At 36.3% G+C, this 18,216-nt stretch overlaps 1 protein-coding gene across 16 annotated transcripts in view; it reads left to right on the top strand.

Moving 5' to 3' along the window:
• The window catches only part of KIDINS220 (kinase D interacting substrate 220), a 99,410-nt gene that overhangs the window by 39,332 nt on the left and 41,862 nt on the right, over nt 1–18,216 (top strand). For all 16 annotated transcript variants that reach the window (XM_032653745.1, XM_032653739.1, XM_032653737.1 and 13 more), the window contains 7 exons: nt 1,502–1,653; nt 1,816–2,105; nt 2,917–3,057; nt 3,762–4,005; nt 4,171–4,259; nt 5,718–5,862; nt 10,003–10,165. In XM_032653745.1, the coding sequence (XP_032509636.1) occupies nt 1,502–1,653; nt 1,816–2,105; nt 2,917–3,057; nt 3,762–4,005; nt 4,171–4,259; nt 5,718–5,862; nt 10,003–10,165 (1,224 nt within the window). The remainder of the gene's footprint in view (nt 1–1,501; nt 1,654–1,815; nt 2,106–2,916; nt 3,058–3,761; nt 4,006–4,170; nt 4,260–5,717; nt 5,863–10,002; nt 10,166–18,216) is intronic.

Below are 18,216 nucleotides of genomic sequence, written 5' to 3'. Positions count from 1 at the left end.
TAACTTTGGCAATTCAGCTTGTGCTCTGAGCTGCTCTTTCCTCACCTGTGGAAATATATTTACCCACTCCTCTAAAGTTATTTTTAATATCAAATAGGAAATGTATGAGAAAACAGTTCAGAAAAGATGAGAAACATGTAAGTCAAAGAGTAAAGGAAGGCTAGAGGGCTCCAGAGGAAAGTAAAATGAAAAAAAAAAAAAAAGTTTAGAGAACTGAAAGCAAAAGGAATTCAATAGAAATTAGTAAAATAATTAGTTAAATATGCACTAAATGATTAAGAATTTAAAAATTATTATAAGATAAAATATGTTTAAGTTAAGCTGAAAGTAAATAGGCCAAACCAGATAAGACATCAAAACTATAATATAAGAGAGGAAGATAAAAGCTTACAAATAATTGACATATAGGAGTATTAAGAAAAGGATTTAAAATGAGAAGTTAAAATGAAAAGCATAAAAAGAAAATATGCAGAGTGTAATAAAAGAATTGGAGAAGATATTTTTATATAAAATAGAAACACTTTAAGTTAATGAGATGGTATTTTTTAAAAAAATTAGACCAATTAAAATAGCATGCAGATACATATTACAACGTGATCCTAGATTGTATTTTGAAAGCAATGCCTATCTACAGGATTGAGATGAGAGTTTAGTTTAGGGGTAGAAGGGAAGAAAGGAACTAATGCAGAAATAATATCCATTCAGGGACTCAAAATACAAATAATTCAGTTACTTTGCAGAACAACTGTGAAATGAATATTTTATAGCTTCTTTCTAAATCCCTGGTAGATGTTTAAGCTATAAATAAAACATTCTAAAGCTTGAGTTTTTAAATGGCATTCAATTCTTAATTATTATAATATTTTCTCAAGGTTTTAATCTCTTCAGTTGGTGCTTAGAAAACTTACTTTGTGCAGCATTTTTTGGCTGATACGGGGTGTCACTTTTTTTTTTTCCTTTTTTTGCGGTACGCGGGCCTCTCACTGTTGTGGCTTCTCCCGTTGCGGAGCACAGGCTCTGGACGCGCAGGCTCAGCGGCCATGGCTCACGGGCCTAGCTGCTCCGCGGCATGTGGGATCTTCCCGGACCACGGCACAAACCCGTGTCCCCTGCATCGGCAGGTGGGCTCTCAACCACTGCGCCACCAGGGAAGCCGTGGGGTGTCACCTTTTAATCATTTTAATCGTTGTATCATGAGATCTGTTGAGATGTCTGATTCCTTGGCTAAGCTGTCATAATCTTTTTCCCTTTCTGCCTTTAGTCAGAATTACTTCATATAAGTCTACTACATTTAACTTTTGTTATGGCCTTTTCCTGAGAAAAGTATATGAGATGTTAGAAATGGAAGATACCTAATTACAAGTTGTTTTCCCTCCTTAGAATTTTAAAAACAACCCTTTGAAAGAGACATGAAGAAATACAGGCTAAATGATAGAGGTAACATATGTTGAAATCGTTTCTTTAGATAGCTGAGTAACATTTTCTTTCCCCTTTCCCCAAGGTTTTTGTTTACAGATTACAATAGGTTGTCCAGTGTAGGTGGAGAAACATCAATGGCTGAAATGATTGCCACCCTCTCGGATGCTTGTGAAAGAGAGTTTGGCTTTTTGGCAACCAGGCTTTTCCGAGTATTCAAGACTGAAGATACGCAGGGTAGGACCTCCTTCTCCTCTTTGTGTGTATGTAGGGCTTGAGGATGGGATGGATGCAGTGCATGAAAACATGAATTGAACATCAGATTTGTCATATGCTGTCACCGTAACGATTGAGCTTTTCTGGATGCTTGACACGTTAAAACCATTTGTTGTATTACAGGTAAAAATAAATGGAAAAAAACGTGTTGTCTCCCATCTTTCGTCATCTTCCTTTTTATCTTTGGCTGCGTTATTGCTGGAATTACTCTTCTGGCTATATTCAGAGTTGACCCAAAGCATCTGACAGTGAATGCCGTCCTCATATCAGTTGCGTCGATAGTGGGATTGGCCTTTGTGCTGAATTGTCGTACATGGTGGCAGGTGCTGGACTCTCTCCTGAATTCTCAAAGGAAACGCCTCCATAATGCTGCCTCCAAACTGCACAAATTGAAAAGTGAAGGATTCATGAAAGTAAGCACTCACTGCTTCTTAGAAAATAATCCTGGGAGATTCCTGGTGGTCCAGTGGTTAGGACTCCGCGCTTTCACTGCCGAGGGCCGGAGTTCAATCCCTGGTCGGGGGGAACTAAGATCCCACAAGCCGTGCAGAAAATAATCCTAATGTGAATATGCTCCCCATGACCATGGGGCTTTAGGGAGTATTAAAGCGTTGCATTTGTTTTTAGTTTTACTCTAGATTTTTCCTATGAAAATACATATGTGAAGTGGGAAAAGTTACAAAAATAACGTATTTTTATAAAACAGACTTTTATAAGATACTCAAAAAGTTGCAGATTATTCCACAGTTGGTAATTACTACCTAATAATATAGGTTGCTCTAGAGCCTGGTAGAGTAAGCAGATTGAACCACCAAAACATATAAGATAGGAACATACTTTTAGAACAGAAAAGGGCTTTATACAGTTACCTGCAGCCCCTTACTTTGATCAGGGTCACATGCCATCGGGGGTCAAATGTAGTGTGGTATTTAGATTATTTGGATTTGCATTCAAATATGTCTTCTGACATTCAGAGCATGTGATCTCAGCAAATAAGTCACTTAGCCAAGTCTGTCCTTTTAAAATGGATATGACAGTGTCTACCTTATTGTAATAAATGCTCTAATTTAGGTGAAGCACTCGCTACAGTTTTAAGCGGAACCACAACTGGCAGTGAGGACTTTGGATTTCTTTTCTTCCTTTAGCTGACTTTCTGTCAGGCTTTTTAAGAAATGTGCTTAACTTTCTCAGATTTCAGTGCTTTGTATCCTTTCTTTTGCACAGGTTCTTAAGTGTGAAGTGGAATTGATGGCCAGGATGGCAAAAACCATTGACAGCTTCACTCAGAATCAGACAAGGCTGGTGGTTATCATCGACGGGCTGGATGCCTGTGAGCAGGACAGAGTGCTCCAGATGCTGGACACCGTATGTCTGAACCAACTTGAAACTTGTCATTGTCACATATGTGGTAGCTGAGAGGAGTCGCTTCATGAGTATCTCAAGTGGAGTTTGAATACTACTTCTTTTGTAAAAACAACCATGTTTTATGCAGAAACATAGCAAGAGTAAAAGTTTCATCACAAGCAGATTGAAACAATTCTAGCTTAACGGCAGTGTGAGGAAAAAAGTGAATAGAGGGTCTCTAAAGTCCATATTGTGACTCCACCTTTTCTTTGCAGATAGTTATGGTTGGAATAGAGTTAAGGGTAGGGAAACCACAGAATTTGTAGAGTTCTATTAAAGTGGGACACGTCAGTGGCTCTCTGTAAGGTACGTTATAAACAGCAGTGTGTAACTGTGGTCGGAGACCAATGTGGTTAGTACGTCGTATGTATTCATGAATCTTTCTCATGTGTGTTGATCTTACCTCTTATGTAGACCATAAGTGTCTAGAAATATGACAGGATTAATTGTTTTCTTTGGAGATTTTATCACTGTCAGATGTTGAAAAATTGTCAGATGGTGACAGACCAGATTGAGACTTTGGTAAATTTGTTTTCATATAGAATAATACTTGAATGAAAAGGAAATGTCACCAAAGGCCAACACAGATTTTGAAGAGGTGTTTTATTACTTTGGATAATTTAAAATCTTTATCTTATCATAACTATACACTTCTTCTACCACAGGTCCGAGTTCTGTTTTCAAAAGGCCCATTCATTGCTATTTTTGCAAGTGATCCACACATTATTATAAAGGCAATTAACCAGAACCTCAACAGCGTGCTCCGTGACTCAAACATCAATGGACATGACTATATGCGCAACATAGTCCATCTGCCTGTTTTCCTCAATAGTCGTGGACTAAGCAGTGCAAGAAAATTTCTTGTAACTTCAACAGCTAATGGAGATATTCCATGCTCAGATAATACAGGTAAAGATCGAGTTCCTCAGCTACTTTGGGTTTGAAGTAGTTCTATAGTTTTTTATGGTGCATCTCCTTTTACCTTGAAAAATATTGTTCATATTTCACTACTCTTTAAATATCACATACAACAGAGTTTTAATACAATGGTGCTTTCTTGATAAATTCTTTAAGGGTTGCAGGAAGATGCTGACAGGAGAGTTTCACAAAACAGCCTTGGAGAGATGACAAAACTTGGTAGTAAGACGGCCCTTAATAGACGGGTAAGTTACCTTATGTTTTGAGCCATTTGTTTATATTGCTATTATTTAAATGAAACCAAGGTGATGCCACGTAATATTTTATAAATAATGCGTTGAGCTCATCAGTAAATTTTATCATTGGATTTCCTTTCAGCTTCAGGTGGTTTTTCAAGGAATGTCTGAACCTAGAGCCATAATAACTGTAAATTATATAGGAGTGCCTGTCCTCTCCCAACCTGCTCTCAGCCCAGGTGCCACTCCAGATTCCAGACCGATTGAATCAGAACCTCTGAGGGTGAGATTTTAAAGCTCCCCAGATGATTTCATCGAGGGTTAGAGAACCACTGGGTTCATTCCAGGGACCCATGTCACCATAGCTGTAAGGGAGAGAGAGGCGCGTAGTGTGAGAACAATTCCTTGCTTTGTTTTCCTGTTGGCCTTCCTCCTTCCCCGATGTTTGTGAGATGTGTACTCTTTTTTTCTCCCCACATAGTGATTTTGTGCCCTTCCCAGTCCCTTCGTTTTCTCCTGGAACACTGTAGTTTCCCTGTCCTACCCTATCTTTAGGAGCCGCCTTTTGTAAAGAATAAGGGAGTATTACAAGGCAGGAAGATGCCCACTTGCAGGTAAGTTATGGTGATAGTGCTGCTTAAGGATGGCTAGGCTGGGCTAGCATTAGCGCCATTTATTTTCCCCCCTAGTTTGCTAACATTAAATTGGGACATTTTACATTTAAAAAAATGTGTCTTCAGTGATATTTTGACTTTATGCCTCTACCATGTAGAAGTATGGATGTGAAAATAATATTATGAATGACAGTTGACAGCTCTAAATTAAGAGCAGGGTGTGATTTACAGTTTTGAATTTCTCTCCTGTGAGTCTGGACTCCTGGGTTCCCTGTAATTGTATCCACATTCCCCTGTCTCTTGACCTTAGATGAGAACGCACCTTTGTTGTGCCTGTTCCTCCTCTGATTAGATGGGATTCCCTACCCCACCCCACCCAGGAGAGAGCCTTTAATTCTTAGGCAGATGTGAGGATAGTTAGAGCAGCTGTGTCATACGTTTAAAAATAACCTAAAAATCAAAATGCTGAATCCTTAAATCTAGATGAGGGGTTATTTGCTTTATTATTTCAGGGTTCCTATAAATACTGAGCTCCCATAAGAGTTTGAGTTGAATTTTCTTTACACAATTCTGCTTATTTATGATCTTTAAGGCATCGAGCTTTCTCTGTACAACTATAAATCAAAATACACCTGAAGCTAAACCATAGCATTTGGTGCAGTTGCTGCTGATATTACTTTATAACTGTTCTGTAAATATTCTGCCTCAGGAAGTAACAGTAATACCTTTTATTACTATATAGTCTTCCTCTTTGACTAAAATTTTGGGTTGTTTTTGTTGTTGACATAAACATATATTAACTTCTCAAAAAGCCTTAAGTTCTCAGGCTCGAAGTATGGGTTCACTGTTTCAGGATACTTACCGAAGAAGACAGATGCAGCGCACGATTACTCGGCAGATGTCCTTTGATCTTACAAAACTGCTGGTTACAGAGGACTGGTTCAGTGACATAAGTCCTCAGACCATGAGAAGATTACTTAATATTGTTTCTGTGACAGGTGAATTTTGTTTTCTTACTTTTGTATGGTAGATAATAAGGTTGAACATTAATAAAGCAATCCAATTTCAGAAACAAAAGGATGTACTGGGTTTATATGTATACACTGCTGAATACCAGTTTTATTCACATTAAGTGTGTCTAATAAAACCAATATTAGCTTTGACAATGAAAATCAACTACCAGTTGTCTACTGTTATTTTAAAACTCGATGACTTAAAATTTCATCTCAGCTTTAATTTTTCTCTTTGTATAAACATAATTTTATGCTAATTTGTATAACTGAGTATAATTAATTTATAATTTAAGATGTTGAAATTCAGATTTTACATGCTGCTCTTTCTATTTTCAAATGATGTATATTTTTTCTTTTTTTATTGTGTTAAATGAAATACACGTAAATATTTATCACCTTAACCATTTTTAAGGGTACAGTTCCCATAGTTGTGCAGCCGTCATTACCATCCATCTCCGTCCCTCTTCATCTTGTAAACCTGGAACTCTCTTCTCATCCTCCTGCTCCTCTCCTCCGGCCCCTGGCAGCCACCACTATACTTTGTCTCTATCATTTTGGCTACTCTGAATACCTCATATAGTTGGAATCATACAGTATTTGTCTTTCTGTGACTAGCTTATTTCATTTAGCACAGTTTTATCAAGGTTCACCCATGTTGTAGCATATTCCAGAATTTTCTTCCTTTTTAAGGCTAATATTCTACTGTATGTATATACCAAGTTTTGCTTATCCATTCATCTGTCAATGGACATGTGGGTTGCTTCCATATTTTTAGCTGTTGTGAATAATGCTGCTATAACACGGGTGTTCATATATGTTTTGGAGACAGTGCTTTCAGTTCTTTTTTGGTATATACCCAAAGTGGAATTGCTGGGTCACATGGTGTTTCTATTTTAAACTTTTGGTGGAACCTCCATACTTTTTTCCATAGTAAAAAAAGAAGTTTTTCCCACCAACAGTAAACAAGCAATTTTTCTACATCCTCACCAACCTTGTTGTTTTCTGGTGTTTTGATAATAGCTATCCCAGTGGGTGTGAGGTGGTATCCCATTGTAGTTTTGACTTGCATTTCCCTAATGATTAGTGATGTTGAGCATCTTTTTATGTGCTTATTGGCCATTAATATATCTTCTTTGGAGAAATGTCTGTTCAAGTCCTTTGCCAATTTTTGAGTTGGACTTTTTTTGCTGTTGTTGAGTTTTAGGAGTTCTCTGTATATTCTGGATATTAATCCCTTTTCAGATATATGATTTTCAAATATTTTCTCCCATTCCGTGGGTTGCCTTTTTATTCTACAGATAGTGTCTTTTGATATACAAAATTTTTAATTTTTTATTAAGTTCAGTTTGTCTATTTTTTTCTTCTGTTACCTGTGCTTTTGGTGTCATGTCAAGAAATCATTGCCAAATCCAATATCATGAAGTTTTTATCCTGTGTTTTCTAACGCTTTAAGTCTTAAATTTAGGTCCTTGATCCATTTTGAGTTAATTTTTGTATATGGTGTTAGGTAAGTTCAACTTCATTATTTTGCATATGGGTATCCAGTTTTCCAAGCATCATTTATTGAAAAGACTGTCCTTTCCCCATTGAATGGTCTTGGCACCCTTGTCAAAAATCATCTGACCATATATGTGAGGATTTATTTCTGGATTCACTATTCTGTTCTGTTGGTCTATTATGTCTGCATTTTGCCAATACCACACTGTTCTGATTACTGTAACTTTGTAGTAAGTTTTGAAATCAGGAAGTGTGATTCCTCCAGTTTTGTTCTTCTTTTTCAGGGATGTTTTAGTTATTCAGGGTCCCTTGAGACTCCATGTAAATTTTAGGATGGGTTTTTCTGTTTCTACAGAAAATGTCATTGGGATTTTGACAGGGTTACATTGAATCTGTAGATTGCTTTGGCTAATATTGACATTTTAACAATATTAAGTCTTCCAATCCATGAACTTAGGATGTCTTAATTCGCTTATATTTTAAAATGTTGAAATTCAGATTTTCTATACATCTATTTTTTTTTTTTTTTTGCGGTACGCGGGCCTCTCACTGTTGTGGCCTCTCCCGTTGCAGAGCAGCTCCGGGCGCACAGGCTCAGCGGCTATGGCTCACGGGCCCAGCCACTCCGCGGCATGTGGGATCTTCCCGGACCAGGGCTCAAACCCATGTCCACTGCATTGGCAGGCGGCTTCTTAACCACTGCGCCACCAGGGAAGACCCCGCTACTGCTTTATTTCTTAACTGTTGTATGCTAGAACACTTCAAATACTTAACGTTATTTTTATTCACTCACACTTTTAAAGTAGTTGGTCTGTTCTGTGTATCTGCTAGTTTCATGAATTCATGACTGCATTTGCTGTTGCCTTTGTTTGACTGCCCTAACTTTCTCCTCTTGCCTCAGCCCTTCCTCATCAGATTGACTCATACTCACCTTGCATAGCTTAGTTCTAGGGGTTACTTTCTTAAGGAAACCTTCCTGTAACTGCTGCTTCTGGATTTGGAGTGCATTTTTTATTTTCTCACAGCAATATGTGTGTATCTCCAGTAGAGTCTTATCTGTTAGGATTGTAAGTAATTGTTTTCTTATCTATCCATCTTTTCCAGTACACTCTTGCGTTCTTTTAGGGTGGGGAGTAAGCCTTCTATGTCTGTCATCAGTAACTAACATACTGAATGAGTGAGGTTTAAAAACTCAATAGAGCAACTGTAGTTAGATTTGAAGCCTTCATTGCCTTCCCACAAATGTTTGGGGGATCAAGCCTAATCATGGGATGAAAATTAGTTCACATATTGTTTTAACCCATGTTTCCAATTCAGTTCTAAAAGTTTTTTTCACCAGTTTTTTCATCTTTTAAAGTTCAAGAAGTATGTTGTCAATGTTGCAAGCACACTTTAATGCCTGGCTTCTAGTTGCCTAGGTTTTTAAACTTTTAGTTCTGTGTTAACCTGTTTATACTCTGCTGAGAGTAGATCTCCTCTCGTCACAATTTGTGATTAAGTCATTTCATGATTTTTGTTTGATTTATTTGTCTGGCCCACTGGAGTGTAAGCTTCATGAAGGCTGGGATCATATCTCTTTTGTTAAGCATTTTATCCCCAGCGTTAGTATCATATATCCATATATTGTGATACTTCAATGAGTTTTTGTAACTCTCAAATGCATGTGACCGTAGCTCGCTTGGATTGAAAGTAAAGACCTTGTCACTTTTTTAGCAGACCAGATCCCATTTTCTAGGGGAAAAGGAATCTGGTGATGATAATGTGGTTTGCCCATAAAAGCAGATCTGCTGAGGGAATGAGGGTTGAGGATATGGGAATAATTGGATGGGGGAATTACAAATCTATATGTATTAGTAGTAAGGAAAGGGATGATTCATATTTGAACCAAAACAAATAGATATCTTAGTCTAGATAATGATGAAATAAAACTGACAATGTTTAAAACTAAAAAGCAATGATATCAGCAGTTCAGAATCCCAACAAGATCAAGGAAAAATTGATGAAGCAATGAAACAAATCATCTGTTCTGAAAGTTCAAGGATTGCCAAGTGTCCTAATGTAGGCATGCCCAATGGTAGAACACTGAATTAGAGTCCTAAGAAAACCCCGGTGATAGACAGGAGTTTTTAAATATATGTAAACAAATTTTAGAAACATATTATTACTCACTTGATAGATTACTTACATAAGCCACCCGTAGTACATAAAAATGAAAGTGTATGAGATTGTACATTTACCCGTAATAAAACAGGTAAATGTACAATCCAGCATATTTGGATTTGTTCAAGGTCCATAGGAGGATGGGGCTTATCATGGGCGCATTGATGTTCTGCTGTATGATTGTGGGTAGGGTCGAGACCGTCTGACTTGCCATCCTGAAAGATTTTTGCCTGGATAAATGTCATCAAAGCAGTGTGTAGCACCGACGGCAAATCACAAAACAATTACTTTAGAATTAAACAGAGTTGTGTTTAAGCCATATCCATATAAGTACTAGGTTTCAGTTTGTAGTGTAAATTAAATGGCAAATTTTAAAAGATTTAAAGTTGAATTATTTTTGAATATACAGAATATTTGGCTTAACGTTACATGCCTATTAATTTAAAACATTTTTTGTATTCCTTAAAGGGCGATTACTGAGAGCCAATCAGATAAGTTTCAACTGGGATAGGCTTGCTAGCTGGATCAACCTTACTGAGCAGTGGCCATACCGAACTTCATGGCTCATATTATATTTGGAAGAGACTGAAGGTATTCCAGATCAAATGACATTAAAAACCATCTATGAAAGGTACTTTATCTGACCTCTTTATATTTAAATTTACCTTAGACTGAGTTGACTTTTCAGAAGAAAGTTAATGCATATAAAGCAAAATGAATACAAAATGTATAAAATGTAGAGTTCTGGGTTCAACTAATCATTCTCATTAATTCCATTATAATTTGGAGTTGTATTAGCACAGGTATATATCCCATTATGTAAAATTTACAGATTTATTTGTCTATATTCTTCCTATCTCAATGTAACCTATATGATGAAAAATGTTTCATAGTCCTCTCAGCTCTATGTTATTTATATATACAAAATGCAAACCTTAAAACATTATTATTTATTTCTATTTTATTTTTTATTCTAAGTGTCTTTATAGAATATTAAGGAGGTTACATTTTCCAAATCATTAGTGCAGGTATATTCACAGCTTTATATCTGGAGGATTTGGGGAACTGTGAATACTGGCTGGAAAACATTCTTTGCATTAAACAGTAAAGGATTTATAAAATATATGAACAATTTATTGTTCTTTTATAGAACAATAAGTTCTATAAAACAATAAAAAGAACTATTTTTCTTTTATAGTCAGTCATTTGAAGTACTTTTTTTTTTTTTTTTTTTCCGCGGTACGTGGGCCTCTCACTGTTGTGTGGCCTTTCCCGTTGCGGAGCACAGGCTCTGGACGCGCAGGCTCAGCGGCCATGGCTCATGGGCCCAGTCGCTCTGCGGCAGCTGGGATCTTCCCAGACCGGGGCACAAACCCGTGTCCCCTGCATCGGCAGGTGGACTCTCAACCACTGCGTCACCAGGGAAGCCCCTGAAATACTTTTTAAATCTACTTCTGGTAAAGAAATTGATTAATTTTTTTCTGGAAAGCCATACAGTTAATGCTCAGTGAAATGGTAAACATGTCAAGTTTTAAGAGTTTGACTTTCTTGTCAAAGAAACAAAATTATAATCCCTTTTGTTTACCAGAATACTTAATACCTTCAAAGTTTTCAGTTACAACTCTAAATAAAAATACCTCTTAGAAAAAGTATAATACAAGGGAACTATACAATTGTATAAAACTTGGTATAGTTGAGACTACTATTTTGAACATGTAAATGAAATATTAAATCTAACGAACCATTCAGTGTAGAGTTTATACATCAAAACTTTTAAGATTCCAAGTAAGTTTTCTTAGAGTACTGCCAGCATGTGGTTTTCGTTATTTTCCAGTCCCCACTTTTCATGTACATATTTTATCTAATACTGTCTAGGTGAATAACTGATTTTAGAATATAGAGGCTGGTTGTAGTATTAGTCTACAGACTTGAGCTCTTGTAGGTTTTGCTGTTTAATTTGTGCTAAATTAAACAGATTGAATTCTGTGAGCTGTGTCAAGTAGGTGCTCTCGTAGATGGCAGCGAAACACAGCTACCGTGGGCCTGTGGAGCAGTGTCACTGATTGCATCTGCTCTTTGATGTTTTAGAAATCATCTTTATTATAAGATACATGACTGTTTTTTCCCTTGGTTGTGCAGTAAAATATTATTTCATGAATAAACGTTTGCATCATAGCATAGGTGCTGTATAATAATGAATGTTTGCTAGATGAGCACAGTTTTTGGTTTGATACACATAGGACTCAAGTCAGTCTCTTCACATTCCTTTAATTGAATATAATGCTTAGAAGTTTATTGTGTCTCAGGAGTCCGGGAACATTGCTCAATTTCTCACATGTTAAGGACAGTGTGCCTAGGGTTCCCAGCACTGGGCCCTCTGCATGTTCTGTGAAGAGGGTGAGTAATTGGTGAAAGAAGGTCTGTGGCCTCAGGAAATAGAAGCAGGAGAGATGTGAAAATAAACAAAAAGTTTTTAAAGCTCTCAAAAAAATTCATAATTGAGTTCACTCAAAAAAAAATCTAAGTGTTTGCTACTTGGGGGCCCTGGTCCTGATGCTGGAGGTACAAAGGCGACCAGGCAAATATGTTTACTTTTTGATCCTATAATCTCATGTGTAGAAATTTAAACACACACCTCCACAGTTATAAAACTGGTTATACAGGGTTGTTTATTGTGACCTTATCTGTAGCAGCATAATTTAAATGCACATTTATAGGAGCATTGCTTGGACAAATTATGGCACAGCTACCATAATACAGTGCCTTGTAGCTGTAGAAAATGAGAAAAAACTATGATTTGATACGGTGAAAATTTCAGGATATATTAGTAAGTGAAAAATGTAAAGTGCAAAAGAGTATATAACATGTTTCTGTTTGTATAAGGAAGAAGGGGGAATAAGTACATCTGTATATACATATGTAGGTATATATTATTTTTCATGAAAATATAAAACAAACCCATGGGAAGGGTAAGCCAGAAACTAATAAAAATGTTTACCTAAAGAGGATGCTTAGATGGGGAATGAGATGTCTCTGAATGTATATTTTTATGTAGTTTGCCTTTCGTATCATAATCGAGAAACAAAAAGGATGGGAAAAGCAAACCCTAATATTGAATACAAACAGAAAGAGATGATCCTAATGGTACATGAAATTGAAAATATAACCACACAGAAAAAAATTAATTCAAACACCTTTGAACTCAGTTCTCTGATTCTTTATTCTTAGTATAATATACTGAAGACAAAATTAACTGCAAAGAAATCTTGAGCTTAGTAGGTTTGTTGCTGATAATAGTATTGGTATTACACTCCTGAAATCCTTTTGAATGTATCATAGGACAGAGTAAAAAATGAATTAATAGATATTTTTGGAGGCCGGTGTTTTTCCTATGGGAGAAGGGATATACAAATATTGAATGGAAGAAATTAGGAGGAGCACTATGGTAGTAGACTGGATTTGGAGATATTAAATATTAACTCATAATTTAAAATGAGGTTTCCTCTAGTTTTGCCCACCAGAAGGGAGCAAAAATACCCCCAAATTGTGAGCACATCTGGTGCCTAGATCTTGGTTTCTGATTGGGACTCCTTGGAGAAATGGCTGATTCCAGGTCTAAGGCAGGGAAAGCTCAGGGGGAGCCTGCATTTTTGTGCCAGAAATCAAGGAAGGAAAATGTTCAAAGACAGTGAGGTCTGCACAGAAGGGCACAGGACTTAGCTTGAAGGAGCACCTTTCAAACTTGGGCCCATTTGAGAATCACAAAGAAAAATGATGGTAATGGATTATAACATATCAACAAAAGAAATCCAGTGAGTCCACAGTAATACTTAGAAGAGAGGAAAAAGGAATAATTCTTTATTTTAGGAGAATGCCAGCAGATAAATGTAGAAGGAATGAATGAAGTAGAAAAATTATCATTTTTTTTAAATCCTCAGTGTGATAATTGATTCAAGCAAAGATCATCGGTGGTTGCAGAAACCACTGGAGGAAAGTTGTTGGGGAACACAGGAGGCGCACATGGTCTCAAAATATCACCCCCAGGTTACATATAATCACAGCGAAGACACGTGCTTGCAGTGGCGATATCTGGCTGTCATCGCATTTTTAATCAAACAGTCAAGCCTGGCATCATTAATGGGGTGCATAGCATCATAAGCCACTAGATAAAATGCGGTAGAAGGTACCACATCACCTTTCTGGTACTGTTGCCAGCCGTGTTGTACTGTGATTCTAATTCTGAGGAAGCAGCGAGATGAATCTGGAATGTGGAACATTCTACAAGACAACTGGCTTGAATTCCATATTGGTGACTGGGGGAGACTGCAGAGATAGATCCCACAGCCAAAATGCAGTGTGTGAACTGTGGTAGGGATCTGTATCAGAAGAAAAGCAGGTCACTGAAGGGCATTTTGCGGGCAATTGGTAAGGAAGAATTTTTGAATTAATGTTAATTTCCTTAGGCATGGTAAGGGTGTTTGGGGGAGGTTCACGCTGAAGTATTGAAGTGTGAAATACACTTTCAGATGGTTTGGCAAAAGGAAAGTGTATGTGTGTGTAGATACGCATATGTCTGTAAGTATACCTGTGTATATATTATGTGGATGTGTATACATGTACATATATATGGGGAGAAGGGAGATAGCAGGTGTATCGCGACATGATGTTGACAGTTTGTGACTCTAGGTGAGCTGTGTTTGGGAGTCGGTTGTCCTGTTCTTTCACCTTTTCTGTGACTTAAAAAGACATTTTAATGCAGTGGAAAAGCACAGTAAATAATTAAAATATAGGACGATAAATGCTATGATTTGAACAAATAAAAAGAGAGGAGGGATACAAACATAAAGTACCTGGTTCTTACTAAGAAATTTTCCTCTTCCCATTCCTTTTGTTCTCCATAGTGATTGTTCAGTAAATATTTGTTGCTTTGTTAAGATTTTTACTTAAGGACATAGTTTACATTAAGTGATTCCAAGAACTGTATTCCTTAGTACACTTATGTGGTTTTAGTAACCTTTACACACATGCCGCGTGTAACTGAAGATCATTATATATACATAGCTCTATTGAAAGCTTTAAAAAAAAACCCTACCATTTTGTTTCATGGTGGCAGGATGAATCACAAACCACACTTTATTGATTGATTGATTCTAATGTTAGAATCAGCTGGTACCTCTAAAAGGCATGGAGCAAGTGGATGCAGACGGTGCAGTGTTCATTAGTATTTTAAGACCTGCAATCCACAAATGCCAAGAAGTCAAGTTAGCCAGTTTTGATACTGTAGGAAGTAAGATGGACAGTCCATCAGTGAGGTCAAGTATGATTAGAATCTGCAACTCTTGGGTTAATGAGCTATTCAGGTGAAAAATCACATATATTAAAAAAAAATTTTTTTAAATGCACAGTGTCTAATTTCTTTGCAGAAAATTTATCTTATTTCTTCTGCATGTTGTCAAACTATATAGAAAATATTGAGCATGTTTTTATGAAAATGAGCTTTTAACTTATCATTGGCAGTAATTTAAATTAGAAAGTCATGGTTTTGTAGTTTTCTAGTTACTTTTTTGCTGGGATGGTCGCTGGGAGACAAAAGATATAAAAAGGATGAAGAGTATTTCAGTCTCATTTTATTTTATTTTATTTTTTTTGCGATACGCGGGCCTCTCACTGTTGTGGCCTCTCCCGTTGCGGAGCACAGGCTCCGGACGCGCAGGCTCAGCAGCCATGGCTCACGGGCCCAGCTGCTCTGTGGGATCTTCCCAGACCGGGGCATGAACCCCTGTCCCCTGCATAGGCAGGTGGACTCTCAACCACTGCGCCACCAGGGAAGCCCTCAGTCTCATTTTAGATATTATCATTTGAATAAAACATGCCTTCCTGAAATCTTGTCTCTTTTCTTAAAGAAACCAAGATGAGTAGGTGTGAGACCTAATGGCTTCCCTTGATTTTTGTTTATCCATTCTAGTTAATTTTCTTCATTTAATGTGTATTTAGTGTGAGTTTTTACTATGGGTCAGGGCTTAGATTGTTGTTCTTTGTGCTTTCATGTGTTCCAGGGGCTGGCTGAGCAGGTGGGGTACGTAGAGAGACAACTATACAAAGCATCTTAGGCCCTTGAGCAACTTACACACATATCTACACACACATACATACACTTTCCTTTTGCCAAACCATCCAAAAGTGTTTTTCACACCTAAATACTTCAGCATGAATCTCCCCAAAACACCATTACCCGCCCCCCCACACACACACACCCTTTTTTTTTTCCCTAGACCATTAGAGGGTGTATTACATACAACATATCTTTTGTCCCTAAATACTCAAGTGTTGAGGAACTTATATTCTGATTGAAGGTAAAACATACATATTTGAAACAACTGGAGGAAAGTAAAAATGTGATGACTCAAACAGCCAATTAACAGGTTTTTATCAATGTCAGGCTAAAACATTGCCTTCTGGATGATAGAAAACTTTCCAGGCTAAAACTACTGTCATTTGCTAATAGGCAATTACTTGACCTTTTAAAACTTTCACCCTAATTTCCAGCATTTGAGCCTCAAGCTTATATGACTTCCTAGTATTCAAGGAAACTTTCAAAAATTTATATTTTTAATTAAAATATATCTTACAGACAAAAGAGAATGTATCACCTGTAGTTTAAAGATAATAGTAATTTTTCACCCTGTTCATTAATATATCAGTAGAACATTTGTCAAAGAAATGCTTTTGGGGGGGTATTTTTAATCATATAATAAAAATAGCTTGGAGTAAATTTTTGTAGGGGGAATATTTTATTTTGTTCAAATAAATACAGATTGTTATATATTGGAGGTATAATGAGGTAATGGGAACTTTGTTTTACCATTAAGTTAATTTCTTATTTTGGACTTCAGCTCTTGGTGGGCCTGCCATCCATGAATGGGTTGGATTCAGGGTGATTTTGAGATGCCTTGTTTTTTTTTTAAAGAAATAATTGTGTCCTATATGCCTGCAAATACTTACAAAGACTGCTTTGTAGGTAGTCTAAGGAAGAGAAAAAAGACAATGTAATAAGAATCTGAGAATTCATTAAGGAATTGACAAAGTAATTTAAGATGATTTCTTAATGAAAAACTATAGGAAGCCAATTTGATCAACATTGAAAAATCATATATTGGAGTATGTTAGAATAACTTAGATGACTGTTTCTAGTTAACCATAGTTGAGTTCTCTGATGCTATTGCTTGTCATTTGAATAATAAAAAGTGTTATCTACAGCAGACAAAAAGCAGCAGTATATAATTGATATTCATTTATTTTATTAAAGAAATCTGATTTGGTGAAAACAATCAGAAAATAGTATTTTTAACACTAGTAGTAAAATTTTTTTAATCCATAAAACGCCTCATTTATTTTTATAGCAATTTGATGACACATCTGCTTGATTTATTCAGCTGAAAAAGAAAATGTTAGTTCTTGGTGTTTGGTAAAATTGCTTTGTTAAATTATTTTCTAAATTGTTCAACTTTTAACAAATGACATTTGATACTAACACTGGAAAGCAATTTCAGCTAATTAAGTAGATCCCTCTGTAAACCATTGGAACATTAAGATGACATACTGTTCATTCAAGATTATTTTAATTGGTACAATTATTGTAATTTTCTGGCAATTATGCGTTGAGCTAAAAGCTTTTGTCTAGATCATTTGAGGGCTTTTTTTGTTAACATACATTTAGTAAGAAGAAAGGGAGTAAAATAAAAACTGTAGATAAAGATTTTCTGTCTACTTTTATTACAGAGTTTTAGACACCATTGAGATATTTTAGTATAAAACTTTATTTCTGATATTTTTCAGTAAGCATTTTAAGCAATGATAGAGGTTTTTAAAAGATCAATTTAAATAGTTTTCATGAAGATAACATTTCAAATTTCTGTTTAGACACTGCTCAACCAGCCTTTTACTTAGGATGATGTGGTCAGAATTAGTTTTGTGATAAGGATAATGCCTTACCAAACAATACTTTGTTTTGGTCCTTTATTTTGATTTTTTTAAAACAATAAGTTTTGAGGGAACCTCAGAATCGTAGCCATTTTCTTTTTGCGGAAATATCTACTACTTGCTGACTAGACACTGCAGACATCTAGTTTGTAACATTTATCCTAAATTCAGTATCTTTAAATTATTCAAGTAGCAGTATTTCTGTACTTAGGATGTTTTTCATAATAAAACATCGTATTGTCTGATATTCCTTCCTGATACTCACCCGAAGTTTTCATAAGCTTGGTTTTATCACTTCTAGTGACCTCATGCCTCTGTTTAGCTCTCACTAACCGCCTTCCTCTTTCCTTGAAGTTCTGGGTGATTACTGGTACCCCTCCCTACCCCATTATGTGGCCCAGATTATGCATAGGCTTGTTTCTTTTGCATGTGGACTTAAGTTATGAATTTGAATAGCATAAAAAAATTGGACAGTAGTTAGTTTAGATTTGCGAAGAAGTCTTATCTCCTATGTAGCACAAAGTACATTCTTTGTACTGATGATTTTTTCTTAATTTAGGTTTTGAGATACTATAAATATTTATTCCCAGTACTGTTTTATGTATGCTCTTTTAGTGTTTTTTATATATAGTTGAGAATCTTAATGAAATTCTATCTTCTTGACATGATGTGTCTTCTCTGTAGGTGTTGGTGTTGTCATCA

Source organism: Phocoena sinus, chromosome 13, assembly GCF_008692025.1.
Source record: "Phocoena sinus isolate mPhoSin1 chromosome 13, mPhoSin1.pri, whole genome shotgun sequence".
Lineage (NCBI taxonomy): Eukaryota > Metazoa > Chordata > Mammalia > Artiodactyla > Phocoenidae > Phocoena > Phocoena sinus.
Note: the sequence above shows the minus strand (reverse complement) of the source record. Positions and strands in the feature narration are given on the sequence as shown.